Source organism: Notothenia rossii, assembly GCF_949606895.1.
Source record: "Notothenia rossii genome assembly, chromosome: 3".
Lineage (NCBI taxonomy): Eukaryota > Metazoa > Chordata > Actinopteri > Perciformes > Nototheniidae > Notothenia > Notothenia rossii.
In genome coordinates, this window is record NC_136901.1 from 70,873,536 (window position 1) to 70,890,605 (window position 17,070).

Below are 17,070 nucleotides of genomic sequence, written 5' to 3' on the forward strand. Positions count from 1 at the left end.
ATTTATTTAATACCTTTAGTTACTTTTTAGATTTGCATTAATGATGTGTAATATAATCAACCCTTAAACCAGACTTTAGTTACACCTGGAGTAAATTCACAAGCTACCCTGCAGTATACAAAGTCTTTAAAACTTGCAGCACCTTTACCAGCTTTGATAAACACTTTAATGCATAAATAATTATAATCAAAACATATACTATATATTATTCTGAAATGGACGGATCTGCAGTGACTACTTTGACTTTTGGTACTTTAAGTATATGTTGATGCTAATTTTTACTTTAGTAACCTTTTGAATGCAGGACTTTTACTTTCAACACAGTATACCTACACTCTGGTACTTCTACTTTTACTCAAGTACAAGATCTGAGTATTTCTCACACCTCTGGCCGTCAGTATACAAGTTTAACAAAACTATGATATTCCCAGCATGAATGAAAGGAACCTCCAGCAGGTGCAGGTACAACACTTGGCTGCTGTGCACTGAGTCAGCTACTGCTCTCATCAGCTGGGCCTGAAGGGGGGGTCTGGGCTGTTTCAGTGGTACGGACTCGCCCCATGTGTGCTTTATTACCTCATCTTCTGTGTTGATTTATGGCACTTTCACAGGCCACTCTTCTGAGCTGTTTAGATCTGCCGAAAGATAAAAGAAAATCATGGCTTTATTACCCAGAGGGAGTGGGTCTGTTTACCCAGCAGACGGGTTTCATTGGAGAGCTTCAACAGGCCCCATCCCACACATCTGATCTGCCTTTTAGAGGATAAACTGTGTGTGCGAGGCATCACTGAGAGGTAATAATATCTGGTAAATACAAATGGTTCCTGTTGGAACACACATTCCATTATTATCTACTCCCAATGTTGACATTGTATCCCCATGACTCACATCCTGAAGGAGAAACATCCAGCATTGTTAGATTGTTATCCAAATGTTTCTGCCTGGATCCAAATGTCTCCTCTGTCAATCAGACATACAGTTTCAGCGTGTAGGGTAACTCAAGATCACACAATTCATGTCCCTGTATGCTCTCGTCCTGTCAAAGCTTTCTTCCATGCAGCTAAAAACTGTTTGCCTGCAGCGCCATCCTGTGGTCAGAGTGAAAATAACACCACAAAGAGAGTTTCAAGTCATGACGGGTCTCAGTCCTAATTCATAATACAAACGTTCACCTGCTTCAAATCATCATAGCTCAACAACAAAAAAGTCACAAGGTGTGTTACAGTATCACATTATTTTATTAGCCGGTACAGAAGATTAACTGTGTTGTAAGGCTCTGTTCTACTAACACACTGGAGACCAAATATGGAAGCAGCTTGTTTACTTATACTTCTACAAACCAGAAGGATACATTTTTTTTAATCAGAAAAAAAAAGATAGTGTCTGAGTACATTTAAATAATAAACACTTTGCTTTTCATGTCATTTACAGAGCTTCATCCTCTCCAAAGTGCCAGTGGGGGTTACTGTATGAGCAGGTATCACCTTAAAAAAAAAAACCTTTCAAATGAGAAAAAAGTAACTGTGATGATATTGTTTTACATGTGCGATATTCACTAGAGTTGAAGCATGCGAGTTATTACGATATTACAGTCTGCGTAAAGGGATGTTGATGAGGATACATAAGCTGAAAGCGCAGAAGAGATTGCTGCTCAGGCGGGAAATTTTCAGATTGTTCTCAGTTAGGATTTCTGATTCTGCTCATCACCCAATTTCTGTTTCTGTAATCTCTATGGTGTTATAATAATAATAATAATAATCACTCCTCTTTGTGCAAACTGATGTTTCCCACATACATTAAAAAGCTCAACCATACCACTAAAGAAAGAAATCCAGAGCATTTACATTGAATAAGACAAAGCATACATAGCTGCTTTCCAATTTAAGAAAATATTGTATGTATACAACACATTTTTTATTTTAACTATGTATTAGGTTGTGCATCTTGTAGATTACTGAAAGGGGCTATTTAATGAAATGATATTGTTTAAGCTGAGGACAATCAGGTTGTAAAAAAACATATCATTTGCTTTTTTGAAACAAAAACCAACAAGATATCAGCAAATCAGATAAAGTTAAATCTTAAGCAAATCAAGTTAAATCTTAAGCAATTATCAGTCATGGTTTCATGTAGTTTTATAAACTCAGCTATCGCACAGTGACTAAATGTACCACAATGTTTTTGCTGACGCACCTTGAGCTAACGCCCACTGTATGCCAAACAGATCACAAATCGCTCTTAAATGACAATAAGCAGAATCAGAATTCATTTAAAAACTAAACGCATCCCACAGTTTACAGAAAGTAGTTAAAAGAACCCAACACTAGCACTGTGTGATAGAATTATTTGTGTTCAGAGAGCGAGCGGTCCCAGGCTCAGCTCCACGTGGTGTGTCAGCCAAATTGCCTCTGCGGGGGTCTCGGGCCCCTCTTCGCTCGGCTTGACGGGGGCCGCGAGGTTGCGGAAGTCGTGTCGAATCTTAAATGAAACGGTGACGTCCCCATCCTCCTCTTTCTGGGGGATCACTTTGATGAAGAAACCAATCTTGTTGGATTTCCTGAAGGCAACGACACTGCGGAATAAACGGAGGGTTCAGGTTAAGAGTTACCTCACACACACACTTCTAATTCTTTGTGAGTGTGTGTTAACTTACTCTGGGTCGTCCTGGAAGTCCTGAGGTTCAGCCAGCTCATCGTATTCAGCGGCAGCATCCTTCCCCGCCAACACCAGTTCTTTGCTGGGTACCATAACCTGAAATAAACCCAAAAGTTTCACCATTCAGTGACTTTCAACCTAGATTTCAAACATCATAAAGCTTCCCTGTTTTGAAACATACCAATGTCAAAGTGTGTGTTTTGGAAAAACAAATGTAAAAATCCCCCTCGACTGAAAAATGTGATTTACTCGTTGCTTCGCTTGAAAGCTTGACCTTCACTGTGCAGAGTGATGGATGTGTAGAATGTGTCACTCGAAGGCTGTTTAAAAAAGTTCATCTGGTGAGGGGGGGGGAGTTAAATAGCTCAAATCTGAGTTTAAGCATCATTTTATGACTTAAGGTTGTAGAAAGGACAACTTTAAGACATTATTATTAAATTAACAGACGCATAACAATTTGCAAAGACAGGAAATAAAAGATGAGGTTATAGCTATAATAAAGACCCAAATAATCACTTTACAATGTTGGCTGTGATCCTATCTCCTCAGAACATTTGACATAAGCTTGGGGCTCAATGAATGACCACTTTAATGTTCACCTTTCAGTTTCTACAAGCTCTACTTACAGCTCTTAAGGTTTTGCTGCTACTTTCAGACTTCTTGTGAAAGTCTCCCAAAAGGGAGATGTGCGCACTGCCTAGACAACAAACCAGTCATATTAGTGCTATTTGTGGGGGAAGAGAAGTGCTTTGGATTGCATTTACCGGTAAAATAAATAAACTGTTCCCCTATAGTCATCAGCAAACATTACGTAATGTTTTGTCGTATTAATTATGCATGTTAGGGGACATCGAAGTAGGCTTTGGAAAGAGCTGGTCGATAAAAACCAACCGAGCATGAACCTGATTCATGCCGCCCCTCAGGTGTTTGAATATCTGATCAAGCAGAATGGCATGACTGCACACTGAGTTCGGCCTGGATGTGAATGGAAATGGGTCATGAAGATGCTCTGTTTTGGCCAGGAGCTCTTTCTTACCCAGGCTGGCCGATGACTTCATCGCTAAAGAGGCCAACACAAACAGCCTGTAGTCACAGAGAGCCTCGCAGCAACTGGCAGCTCAGCAGACCATTTACCGCAGGAACACGGCTCTCTTAGCTGTGCGTGTGACAGCTGACAGATGGAGGTGGAAAAGGGACCCAACTGCTCTGCATATGAGAGAATGACCAGGCTAGCTCCTCCAGAAGGAACAGGCGGGTGAAGCAGCAGAAGGCCCTGCGCTCGCTGAGGCTGGCTGGTAACGTAGCAGGAATTGCTTTATATAATATGCAAGATTTAAGAGCAGGCAGCAGGTGGTGAACGACTGCCACCTTGTGTGTCTGTGCACATTTCTTATATTCTCTATTCCAGCCATAATGCTCTTTCCAGCAGTTAAAGCTCCATGTGCACAAAACAAGCTAATAAACAAACCGCCTTGAATTATTATTGCCTCATAAAGTGGTTTTAGTAAACAACTGTGTACCCAGCAGTCAACATGGAACCAAATGATCACCTGCGACGACCCCAGCCTTTCCCTGCTGATCTGTCATTTGTCTTGTTTTCCAGATACCTGGTGGCAAGGAGGCATTACTGTCTATAGAGCCCTGGCTTCTACTAACAATCTCACTCCCCTTCCCAGCATGCACCAGTTTTTGTTCCAATTTGGTTCTCTTCTTCCCTCTTTTTATAAGCACCCATAACCCTCACTCACTTTAACACACTATTACAGCATGTGAGTCTCTGCCTTCATGTCCCACTGACTCACTAATGGTCACCTCCCTGCATCAAGCCCAATCAGCGGTTACGTTATTCAAATGCAACACTGAAGCTCTGGATCCCCACCTGGTTATCCCTGTTTGCTCTGTCAGCACTGTTAGCAATGCTAGGTGTAGCCATTTGGGCTCGGCCATCTTCATGTGTGGTTGTGACATTAGAGGTGAGAGCATTTTGCAGACAATCCAGGCCCAGATTGACAGTTGTAGCTTTTAAAATACCTTTAGTGTTTTGGCTGTTAGACAGCAGAGCTGGGTGATAGTGCTCCACAGGTTTGTCATGAGAAACCCCTTTTTAAAATGTAACAACATCTTAAGAATCAGAGTACTTTACTACCTTAGCAGTGCTGTTGATATCATCAGGATCCTCGTCCTCACAAGCAGACAGAGTGACGTGTGTGATGTTCTCCACAGGGTTGGTCAAGGTCAGCAGCACTTGGCTCTCCTAGATAGACAAGATGGGGAACAAGACAAATTACCTTTCAAGCTGAGTTGATCATTAAAATAAACTATGTATTAAATGTAGAGGAACAAAGGACAATGTTTTGAGCTGATCAGGGATGCTGTAGCGAGCAGGTGCTTCCTAATCAACACTGGACTGACATTTACTAAGAAAAGCAATGTTTACTTAGCGTTTAAACCTTGTCAACAATTCACTTCTAGCCTCTGTACTAGGTGAACATTTCCTTCTTCATCTTGTCTTTTATGAATTATGCATTTTGTTATATATCTGAGTAACCGTTCAATAGCTGGACTGCAAAGCAATGTAGGCCAATAAAGAAAGAGACTGACTAAAACTCAAAAGCTGAGTTACTGATTATTATTAAAACATTACAAAGTTGAATAGTTGGTATGAGTAGTATGTTATAGTCTCAGCCTTTCAAGGTTTTAAATACAAAAGGATTAATAAAACATGTCAAAGATATACACAAGATGTCCCAAGCAGTGTGCACACTGACCTTCATGGTCCGGAGGTTTGGAATGGACATAATTCTCACTTCAGGGATGTAGCTCCTGTGGAACAAACGGGCAAATGCCAATCAATTACAGTTACACCCAAACACACAGATTGTTTATTTATTATTTAACACAACCACTCTCACTAAGAGTTGAGAGTGGATCTGTAATAGTAAGAGTTAAATGTCAACCACTTAACATACACATGTTTTTTGCACAGAATGGAGCAAACCATAAGGAAAACACAAGAGAGATTTATGATCCAGGACATTATGGCATAGATCAGGTATAGTTTGGTTATTTTACTTTAAAAAGATAACTTTGCATGGATCATTTCCTGGACATGTGTTTACAGTTACATTTGGCAACTCTGTAACGTTAGGAACTTCATCTTATTAAACTACATCAAGCTGGTTTGTATTTTTATATCATTTAAAAAAGGATCAGCATCATTATGAAGACGCATGTTAAGGATCTAATACTCACACAGCCACCAGCTGGATTTTGAACTTGATTGAAGTAGGATTAAACTCTGGCTTGCTCAAGTTGTGCTCACATTTCTGGAGGAAGAAATTAAGAAAGAAGATTATTATCTCAATATAATCTTCATAAAAACAACAGCCTTCGACAGATACAGTGGAGTAAGACCCTGGAGAGGTACTGACCCTGCAGCGCAGTGAGCGCTTCATCAGCAGGTGCTTGTGTCGGGGGTGCAGCTGAGACGCCCCGGCAGGCTGGAAGTCCGGCTGCAGGAGACGCTGGCGCAGCGTGGTCACTGTGAGGACACAACACATCTCAGATTCAACTCAACTAGAGAAACACATATGATCAGATTTCTTTACCACGCTCCAAACTAAGTCTTACCCTCTGGTAGGCTGATGGGTCTGGTATAACAGTCCTCAGGCAGGGGCTCCACTTCATCCAGAGCCTGTGCAGGTTCAATGGTGATCTCCTTCTGGTCTTCACCCTCTTTAAGGCTGGAATAGATATACACAAATACTCCTATCAACAATCTGTTATAACTTTGACAGTAAAAAAAAAAGAAATCCAATCTGCTATTGGTATAGCTTATCTGCAGCATATATATGTATGTATGTATGTGTGTATGTATACAGTAGATGTGTATGAGTATATGTATTTGCTGCATGTTAAAGCGCTTTGAGCACAAGGAAAAGCACTACATAAATGTAATATATTATTATTATGTATATATATGCATATGTATTACATGCATATATATTCATTTAACAATGTTCCTGGTAAATAATCGTGTGTATGAGACTCACTGGCAGTGAATGCAGGGGATTACTTTAGTCGTTGTTATTGTTTTTTTGTGTTCTTTGTAATTTTGTCTCTCTTTGTACATACAATCAGTACAAACTACCGTCTCAGTTGTATGCATATATTTTTTCTTTCCATTTCTAAATGATAAACACTGGTTATGCATTGTCGAGGGCAATAAAAAGATTTTTGATCAACAAAAAAAAGAAATCCTAAAACTGAAGTAAATGGGGACCACGACAGGAAAACTATTTTAAAAGATCTGTTTACAAACTGTCGACAACTTGTGCAGTACAATCTAAGGACCATTTATACAATTGTTTGCTCAGTACTTTACAAACAATTGCACATAATCAGTACTCAAAGACTATTTATGCAAATGTACTTTCAATAGTTAAGTTTTAGCAACATGCATTGTGTCTTCATTCACGGTGTAGGCATTACGAAAAACAATTTCTTTGCAAAATCAAGGTAACACAATGTGAGTATTTGCTATGCAAATGGTAATATTGTGGGTAAAGTAATCCTTCAACAACTAATGACCTGCAAATATGTATCTTACATAGCTACTGGGCATTTACCCCGCATAAAGTAAGGCTTTAGGATCAGTTAGTACAATCTAGGGAGCCGTATTTCAGGACGTTTAAGTTGCCTAGTGATACACTTAAGAAAGAAATTACTTTTAAGAACTCAGTTGTGGCAACTTCAAGGTCCAAGATTCTAGATGACTAGAAGAACGGCAACCTTTTTGAGACAGGAGACTGACTTCACACATTTCTGTTCATGGTTCCTTTGTTTTTTTACATGCATTTCCTGGATCTGACAGCGCACTTGTGAAAAAAGTGCCTTTTGTCAGCCAATTATTAACTTTCATCTTTAAGCAGGGTCCTTGAATGTTTCCCGGTTGTGTAATATGAAAAGGGTTACCCCTCATAAATGTATTACTACAAGGCGATGATGGAACTTTGAGAAACAATAAGAGTGACGAAGCGTTCACTGTGATGGATTACCTTTGTGTCTCAAGCCAAGTTTCAAGGCTTTACAAATTGATTTTCATGGCACACTGAAATGAATGAAACAATGGCTGCTGGATGGTAAGAAATCAATGTATCTAAGTCACCAATAATATGCATGTAGTATTGAGGTAATAAGCAGATGTAATTTGCTTTGTGTGACAAAGAAGCACTCACGTAAGGCCGGACAGGCCTGAGATGGGGGCTCCAGACCTCTGCCTCTGCAGTCTGGTTCCAAGACCATATTTTTCCTGAGTGAATTTAGGGGGGAAAGCAAGATCAAGCATTCTGCATAATGAAAATAAAACACAACTCACGACAACTTATAGAATGACACAATCTAAAACCAATTTACATACTAGTACTTTTAACAAAATGTCGAGGAATTTATGACAACTTTGAAAAGCAAATAAGGCTATTTAAATAATAAGCAAGCCAATACACAATTCCATTTATCTTGTGGTAAGAGACAATAACAGGAGCATTTCTGCCGAGGATAGTGGGAGGGAATCAACTCTGATAAACTGAGGGTTCAGGACTTCATTAGTATGACAAATACTTTTGATCTGGTTACATAGACTTCAACAAAGTCTTCTATTTCTTCTCTCCCTCTATCCAACATAAAGGCTCCCATTGTGCCCATCCCAGTGTCATTTAGCCAAGGAGACATTCATGTGATCTGTGAGGTCACTCGGAAACAGATTAGACAGGGACAGACATGCAGAGAAGACAGTGCTACTGCAAAAATGAAACTATCCAAGTTGTGAAAAATACAACTCACCACCACATGAATAGTGTGTTGCTGGGGGACAAAACCAAAATATCAGAGTGCATAAGCAAAGAAAAAAGGAGAGAATAAAGAACCAGTTGAAACCAAAGCAATTTAGCAAACATTCGTGACATGCAACAGCAACAGAAATGCATCAGTAATGGAAATCAACTGCAGGACATCACAGCTTAAGTGTTTCAAATGATTTCATTACTACACAATAGGAAAGGCTAGTTTGCAGTATTGAATGTTAGTTATTGTAAAAGCAGAATGCAGAGGTGTAACACCATGTGCCAACAAGCTCAATTAGCATGAAGACCATGCCCACATCAGGGCAGATTAATGAAAGAAACTTGAAAAACATTAATGCACAAGAATACAGCATTTCTCATGTATCCTCCCAAATCATAGACGTGGTGTTAATTGTGTACTCCAACCAAACACGTGGCAGCTTATTATTCTCTCTTGCTTTGGTTCAAATGTGTGCTAATTGTATATTATCATACTATTATACTATTGCGCATACTTTGGTAGTTATTCAACCTCCGTTTTTGTTTTTTTTGGTGTAATTTCTGCTTCAACAAGAATTGCACATTTTCTAACAGCTTGCAGCGAGACAACAGCTTTCAGACTTTTAAAAAGTAAAAAAAGAAGGTTTGGAGTTTTTGAAAGGCTAAAGAGGGCTCAGAATAGGGGTGGGCGATATTGAAAAATATAATATCACGATAGACGATATTTATCACGATATGTTTTCATGTCGGTTATTATGGTTATTTTTCAAGTTACTTAACAGTACAACCACCTACAAGGTAACAAAAAATAAAATAAAAAGGAGTAACAGATCAAAATACCATTTCAAGCTGGTTTTAATTCTGCAATGAATCCCTGAATGAACAATTCAACAGGAATTTTGATATGGCTTCCTCAGTGTTCAAATAGGTAGGCCTACACAACCAATGTTAACACTGGTTTCTTCACCCAGTAAAGTGCACTCTCTTGCTAAACAAAATAAAATATTCAAGGCACAGTTTCTCGGTATAAAAATTCACTTTCTGTTTTAGGTAGCACTAGCAGTGATGTAACATCAATAAACATGAAAAGGAGAGTAAACAACTAAGTAAAACATAAAACATCAATGAGGAAAAGTCAGTGCCAAACAATTAAAATGTAAACTTTAGACTTGAAGTGCAATCAAAGACTTGAACATAACTGAACATCTGTTTCAAAGGGAAAAACAATATAAATACCTTATTGATAAAATAAAATATAAGCCAACAGAATCAACCAAGACAATAAATGAAGTGCAATACTGTCTGAATCCTGACTAGACAGCTTGGTTTTTACTAACCTTTATCAGTATTTAGTTACTTCGGCATCATTTTGAAACGTGTATTACAATTCAATCACGGTAAAATAGGTTAATTTTGTCGTAGTTGGTTTCCACCACAGTATTTACATGGATATAAGCCCCGCCCCCTCTCCAGCACGTCCTGTTTGAATGACAGGAGTAAACACAGCTGACAGCCGCTGTGAAACTCCAGCGGTTAGGGTGAGAATCTTCGCATTGCGTCCGTTGTGAACGCAGCGTAACGCAGTTCAGAAACCACTGTTCTGATGCTTTTAAAGCAACTTCGAGATGTTAACAGTATCAGGGGCACGCAGGCCATGGTGGCCGTAGGACGTACAATTATTTTCGGTGCTTCTTGGTCAGACCGGCCGTCATGGCTGCCGTGAAAATCCTACCCTGGTGCACTATCACGATATATATGATATCTCTGAAAAGGCATATCGTGGAGACCTAATATCTTCTCGACTATATATATATCGTCAAATCGCCCACCCCTAGCTCAGAATGAGTAATAAGTACCGAGAAGGCCAGAGGCATGCACTGTCGTCTCCGGGCCAGCTTCTTCCGATCTCTATCCTGCTTCTCTCTGTGAGCCAGCTGCTGGTAATACTCGATCAGCTTGTTGATCTGTAGGGAACAAAATATTATCCAGAGACAGCTTTTTGTTATTAAATAAGAGTGATGAAGAATTGGGGGTTTTGAGGTTAGTAAACATAATTTTAAAAAGGAACGTGGTAAAATACAGCAGTTACTTTGAAGTAACACAATCCAAGCAGTGTCTTTTGACCTCTAGGCTTTCAACATATATTGCATTCACTAGAAGGGGACAGATGGAAAACCTAAAAACATTATGCCTCCTACATTGGCTGTTTATAAAAAAACGTACATAACACGTAAAAGGGGGTAATTTTATGATTTGCTGGCACATTTGTGGTCCCACAAGTACTACAAACAGTTATTATTGCCTTTGCCTGTGGCTGGTTTTGTATGGGTCTCACTTATACATTTATTTAAAAACAAGTTATGATCAGGAAGCATGTGAGCAACTTGTGAGGATTTCAAATGGCCACAGGGGAAAACGTACCCGCTGAGTATGAGGGTTCTCTGGCTCCTGCCATCCACCACTGGCTGTACAGAACAAAAACCAAAACATGAGACTTTATATAACGATAAGTAACTCAAACAGCGGAGGACAGCTGTCTTCATGAGCTGAATTAATGAGCAACTCTAGATATACATCAGGACTTTGGGTTGTTGTGAGCTTAGAAATACATTTAAAGTGATAATATAATGTCAATATATTATAACAGCACTAACCAACTGATTTGTCGGCCATCCCCACGTCCCTGGAGGTCCAGCGACAGAAGCCACAGGCCAGGTAGTAGGCCTTCTTCATGGCCGTCTTGGTGGGGTCATCAGGCAGAGGAGCTGGGATGTTGGTGGCTCGGGTAGACAGTGTGTGCATGCAACACGGGCAGTCAAAACAGTTTGCACACCTACAGCAGAGCACAGATAATCCATAATGAATGACAGGTCATTAATGAAATAAACATTAAGAAGTGAGCAATGAACTGCAGGGTTTTGTGCAAATAGTTTTAGTGTGTACATGTCATTCTCACCTATTCTTTTTAAGCTTGGCCTCTGCAGATGGCATGTTCTCCAGACAGCTTGGACAATAGTGAGAGTCCACCTGATAACCAAGAAAGGGGTTCAGGAGAGGAGTCAGTCATCCACATTTTAAAGCTTATGTTACACTTGTTCGGTTCTTGAGTGTGTTGGTGATAAAAATACAAATGGGATTATTCTTAAATATCGCAGCATTTATGTGGTGGCGAAGATGGGAGAAGTATTTTTTTTTCAGGAGGAGAGCTTAGTGGTGGTTTTAAGCAGCTTAATCACGTGTTTACTAATAAACATCAGGTCTTCTGTAGTTGTAATACGTGAAAAGTCTAAAGCACAAGGGTGTGGTGTCTGTGAGACACGTTTACAAGATGGATTTTGACAGTGAAGACATGACTAGGGTGGACTAATGTTGTATAAAATAGAATGTACTAGTGGAAAATATTCCTTAAATATGGAAAGACGAATGATTTAACGTTAAGCTCAAATAATAGAAAGAGCTAGCTATCTAGCTAGCTTGTTCGCCCATTTCTACTGTGCTCGACACAGCATAAACGGAAGTTCAACCGTCACTCGCAGCCAATGAGATGCAGAGAACTCGTGATTGACAAGCAGCGTAGCCATTCAATGGGCCAGATGGTTGGACTAATCCCGCCTACCTGTCAAACTACTGGCAAGCCGGCTAACAACACAATAGCTAAATTAAGCTAACAACAGCTAGCTTGATGATAGCAGGGCAAACGGTTTACGTACCTCGTGAGACACACATTCCAGAGACCGTAGCTCACTACAGTAACGACAGAAATAAAGTTGAGATAAAGGGGTTCTGATTCTTTTTTCTCCACGAACCAGATAGACAACTCTATCTGGCTGCAGAAGGGACGCCATCTCTGAGCAGCGCAGCCGAGTCTGTGGGGTGACTGCCTGCACTGCTTGGACTGATGTCACCGCTAGTTGTCCGGCTGAGAGGAAACACAACGCTGGAGAACTCATGTGGTCAACATTAAAACTGCCACAGAAGTTGTCCAGGACCTAAAATGCAAGTGGCAAACTCTAGTTGAGGCAGTGGGGGTAGAGACTTAAAGTTAAGTAGGCTTACTGGACACATATCCGTTGGATCATAATGTTTGTCAATTCAAATTCTACTGTAAAAACATAGGCATTTGAGTGTAGGTCACAATCCTGAATCATAAAACGTTTAAGGATTTCATAAAAGTCCATCGGAGCAAGTGTTCTCACCAAGTCTAGGTTTCCAGAGTTTGAAATAGTAATTGTAAAGTAAAAGACAAGCACTTTATGTTCAATTACAGACAGCGTTTATCCATGCATGGGCCTATCTCACTGTGTACATTTTCTAGCCACCAGAGGGCGTCGTTCAGCAGCTGTACGGCCCTCCGCGCCTCCGCCTCTGAGATGGTCTGGATCAGAGACTGTATATATAAATGATAATAATAATAATAATACAAATAATAATATATAAAATGCGGTCCGGATGCAGACCGCATAACCCTTTAGGAAACGCCCCCTATAGGATCCACCCCCTTTAGGATCCGCCTCCTTGCTGTGGTCTGCATACAGACTCTATTGTTAACTGCTGCCATCGTGTGTTCAGAAATTGTGTAGAAGCCTTAATGTTTCAAATTCAAAGCCCTATTTCAAAGCTCTATACCAAAAATGAGAGGCTTTATTTAAACTAAACGCGTGTTTACTTGAGAGTTCCTAGTCACGGCTGTTCTGTCTGTTAATAATAATAATTTATTTGTTGTCGAGAGGGTAATGGCGTAGCTCGTTTTAATCATACTTATGTTTGAGTCCTGCATCCTCCACAACTGCACAGTGCTGCATATGTTTTCCTATAAACAGACCAATGCTTAAGTTATGGAACGCTGCGGGGAAAAGGAGTTACGCCTTCCTGTCAGCTCTCTCCTTCCGCTGTCATCGGACACAATGGGCTGATGTCTTTATACTTGAGTAATTTGTGCATACAAATATTGTGTTTAGGCTTTACATGTTATACAAAATAAACTGTTATACTTCCCTCATATATTTGTCATTTTTTCAACAGTGCTAACTGCTCTTTGTACAGCTCAGGATGCTGATGAAAATCGTATGGTCTGATTCTATTACACTGTTGAAAATTAAATAACCTTGTATTTTAATGTTTCAGATAGCAATGATTTTTAATAGCAATCATTGATGTAAGATTCAGAAAACTGTCTTGTCTGCCACGTTTTGAAGGGACACATCATCCGCCTAGACAAGTACACAAAAACAGATACAGGTCAAGCTGTTCACTTAAACATTTGTACCGGGCAGATATGTAACTGTGCTAAAGGACAGACTATTACTACTTTAACACAGAATAACAGACAACAGGAGTCAAAGAATAGGCAAACATTTGGCACTGTCATTCACGGGAGCGTACCTACAGTCAGCCCTATGTTCCCTCAAAACTATCTTTATCCCTAGCCCCAAGCCTAACCCTAATTAGCCCCATAAGGGACACTGATCTGTGTCTCTTGTTTTAACACATTGGAGGCCAGTCTAAGTGAATGATTGTAATATGCGTGTATGTGTTTTAGTCCTACATCATGGGTTCTGAAATCTTCCTTAAAACACTTCCTATTCAGAGCAAACTCTGGTCCTTCTGTATAACTGTATAGCCGATTCTAAAAACGCCTTCTAAATCCTACATAAGTTTTCAGAACAAGAGCATGGAGACACTTGAATCCTACTACTGCTGAATCCCACATCAACTGCTTCATTTATGAGCATCAATGAGTCCCTATAACAATAATTATAGTGTTAAGCTGATTATAATACATTATAAGTATGATGCATAGCCAGTATTACCGCTTCATTTATTATGCTCTAATTCTTCCTTTGAATAAGATGAAGGTTTAAGGGGAATTTGTGTTCTGCAATTATCTTATGTGTGTTGATGTAACTTCCTTGCGTTGATGAAAAACACAGCTTTTCTCTCCTCATAAACAATATGTATTTATTAAAGCCATGTGGTGTACGGTACAGTATTTTCCCAATTTTTCCTCAATTGATTCGGAAAAGACCTTGATTTTAACAGGGATTCCTTCTTTATATCAATGTGTCATTAAAAGATGGGCTAGCTGGCAGAAAGCAGGGGGTGGAACACTAAAGGAGCCGTACAGGAGATGAGGTTGGAAACCAGGGGCCGTATTCACAAATAATTTTATCTTACCGCTAGGAGTGCTCCTAACTCGCGCTAAAACATTTTACGTAGGAGTTTTTTCTTAAAAGTTATTCACAAAGCCGCTGAGACCTACTCATACTAAGGATAAATCACTAAGAGTGAACTAAGAGTGACGCGCCGTTGCTATGGATGACGTCGATTCTCGTGCATGAGTTTAGAAGCGGTCAGTACGGTGATTGGTTGTTCAGAGTAGGCGGTCTCGGTGAAACTCATCCGCAACATCCCACAAACGAGCCCACTAAATCACCGAAAAACAAGGAAATAGCCTAGGCTAGAAATGTATTCCTATCAAATAGTTAGGGACAGTGCAGTTAGCAGAATACACGCTCGATGACAAGTTTGTGCAGACCACGATAATGACGTTGTATATGCACGTTAAAGAAAGAGAGCAAACAATAAAAATACGTAAATTGCATTAAATCAAGGGGGCAATTAAAAGCACCCTGCAAACTATTATCCAATGAGCATATTTCCAGCACTTAAACACTTTCAATAACAGCCCATACCTCCGTTCAAGTCCCCCTATCATGATGAATGAAAAAAATCTGCGTGTTGATGGAATGTACTTTCTTTCTATTGACGAACACGTCCCCATCTTTTGATGGCGCAATTATTTTTATGTGCGTCCCGTCAATAGCACCGACCACACCGGGCATACCTGCAATTGCCATGAAGTTGGCTTTGATCCTGTGTAGTTGTTGATTGTCCAAAGGAAACCGGATAAACTGTTGGATGATATGTGGTCTAAAGAGCGCGTTGATGGTTTGGTTTATGGCACGGCTGACTGATGGTTGCGATATCCCTAAATCGTCGGCATTGCAAAGTTGCATTTTCCCTGTTGCTAAATATCGTAGTGTTGCCAAACATTTTATTTCCGGACTAATCGGGTTATTCCTGTTAGTCGGGGATGTTATTGCATCCCGCACTAAATCCACAACAATTTTGATACCCTCACGATTTAGCCATATCTCTTGATCAATTCACAGTCTTCCATTGTCTCCAAAACATTTCGTCTCGCAGCCATTTTCAGATTCTTTGTGAATAGGTCTTACTGAGTTAGGAGTCCTCTCGAGGACTTTTAAGCTCTCCTAAACTTAGGTGCTACTTTTAGGCCTAAAATACTTTGTGAATTGCTCTTAGTGAATACAATTAGGAGTCCTAAATTTAAGACTGACACGCCCATTATGCTTAGGAGTTTCTCCTAAATTCGCCAGTTAGGAGCTACGTTTAGCCCTAAGATCCTTTGTGAATACGGCCCCTGGGGGGTTTAGGAGAGTTTAAAAGTCCTCGAGAGGACTCCTAACTCAGTAAGACCTATTCACAAAGAATCTGAAAATGGCTGAGAGACGAAATGTTTTGGAGACAATGGAAGACTGTGAATTGATCAAGAGATATAGGCTAAATCGTGAGGGTATCAAACTTGTTGTGGAATTAGTGCGGGATGCAATAACATCCCCGACTAACAAGAATAACCCGATTAGTCCGGAAATAAAATGTTTGGCAACACTACGATATTTAGCAACAGGGAAAATGCAACTTTGCAATGCCGACGATTTAGGAATATCGCAACCATCAGTCAGCTGTGCCATAAACCAAACCATCAACGCGCTCTCTAGACCACATATCATCCAACCGTTTATCCGGTTTCATTTGGACAATCAACAACTACACAGGATCAAAGCCAACTTCATGGCAATTGCAGGTATGCCCAGTGTGGTCGGTGCTATTGACGGGACGCACATAAAAATAATTGCGCCATCAAAAGATGAGGACGTGTTCTTCAATAGAAAGAAAGTACATTCCATCAACACGCAGATTGTTTTCATTCATCATGATAGGGGGACTTGAACGGCGGTATGGGCTGTTATTGAAAGTGTTTAAGTGCTGGAAATATGCTCATTGGATAATAGTTTGCAGGGTGGTTTTAATTGCCTCCTCGATTTAATGCAATTTACGTATTTTTATTGTTTGCTCTCTCTCTTTAACGTGCATATACAACGTCATTATCGTGGTCTGCACAAACTTGTCATCATGCGTGTATTCTGCTAACTGCACTATTTGATAGGAATACATTTCTAGCCTAGGCTATTTCCTTGTTTTAGTGGGCTCGTTTGTGGGATGTTGCGGATGAGTTTCACCGAGACCGCCTACTCTGAACAACCAATCACCGTACTGACCGCTTCTAAACTCATGCACGAGAATCGACGTCATCCATAGCAACGGCGCGTCACTCTTAGTTCACTCTTAGTGATTTATCCTTAGTATGAGTAGGTCTCAGCGGCTTTGTGAATAACTTTTAAGAAAAAACTCCTACGTAAAATGTTTTAGCGCGAGTTAGGAGCACTCCTAGCGGTACGATAAAATGCTTTGTGAATACGGCCCCAGGACA

The 17,070-nt window shown here is 40.1% G+C and overlaps 1 protein-coding gene across 2 annotated transcripts; it reads right to left on the reverse strand.

Moving 5' to 3' along the window:
- Nucleotides 1–1,219: 1,219 nt before the first annotated feature.
- dctn4 (dynactin 4) lies at nt 1,220–12,417 on the reverse strand. 2 transcript variants are annotated; one of them, XM_079673157.1, is made up of 14 exons: nt 12,206–12,417; nt 11,452–11,522; nt 11,150–11,328; nt 10,917–10,960; nt 10,352–10,459; nt 8,497–8,517; nt 7,893–7,966; nt 6,286–6,398; nt 6,087–6,196; nt 5,908–5,981; nt 5,424–5,478; nt 4,802–4,909; nt 2,654–2,751; nt 1,220–2,572 (listed from the first exon to the last, which is right to left on the reverse strand). In XM_079673157.1, exons 1-14 carry the CDS (start codon nt 12,338–12,340, stop codon nt 2,353–2,355), a joined length of 1,410 nt encoding a protein of 469 aa, XP_079529283.1. In that variant the 5' UTR covers nt 12,341–12,417; the 3' UTR covers nt 1,220–2,352. The 2 variants fall into 2 exon arrangements, with proteins under 2 accessions (XP_079529283.1, XP_079529284.1); XM_079673158.1 differs by lacking the exon at nt 8,497–8,517 and having other exon boundaries at nt 12,206–12,415.
- Between the last annotated feature and the right edge of the window lie 4,653 nt (nt 12,418–17,070).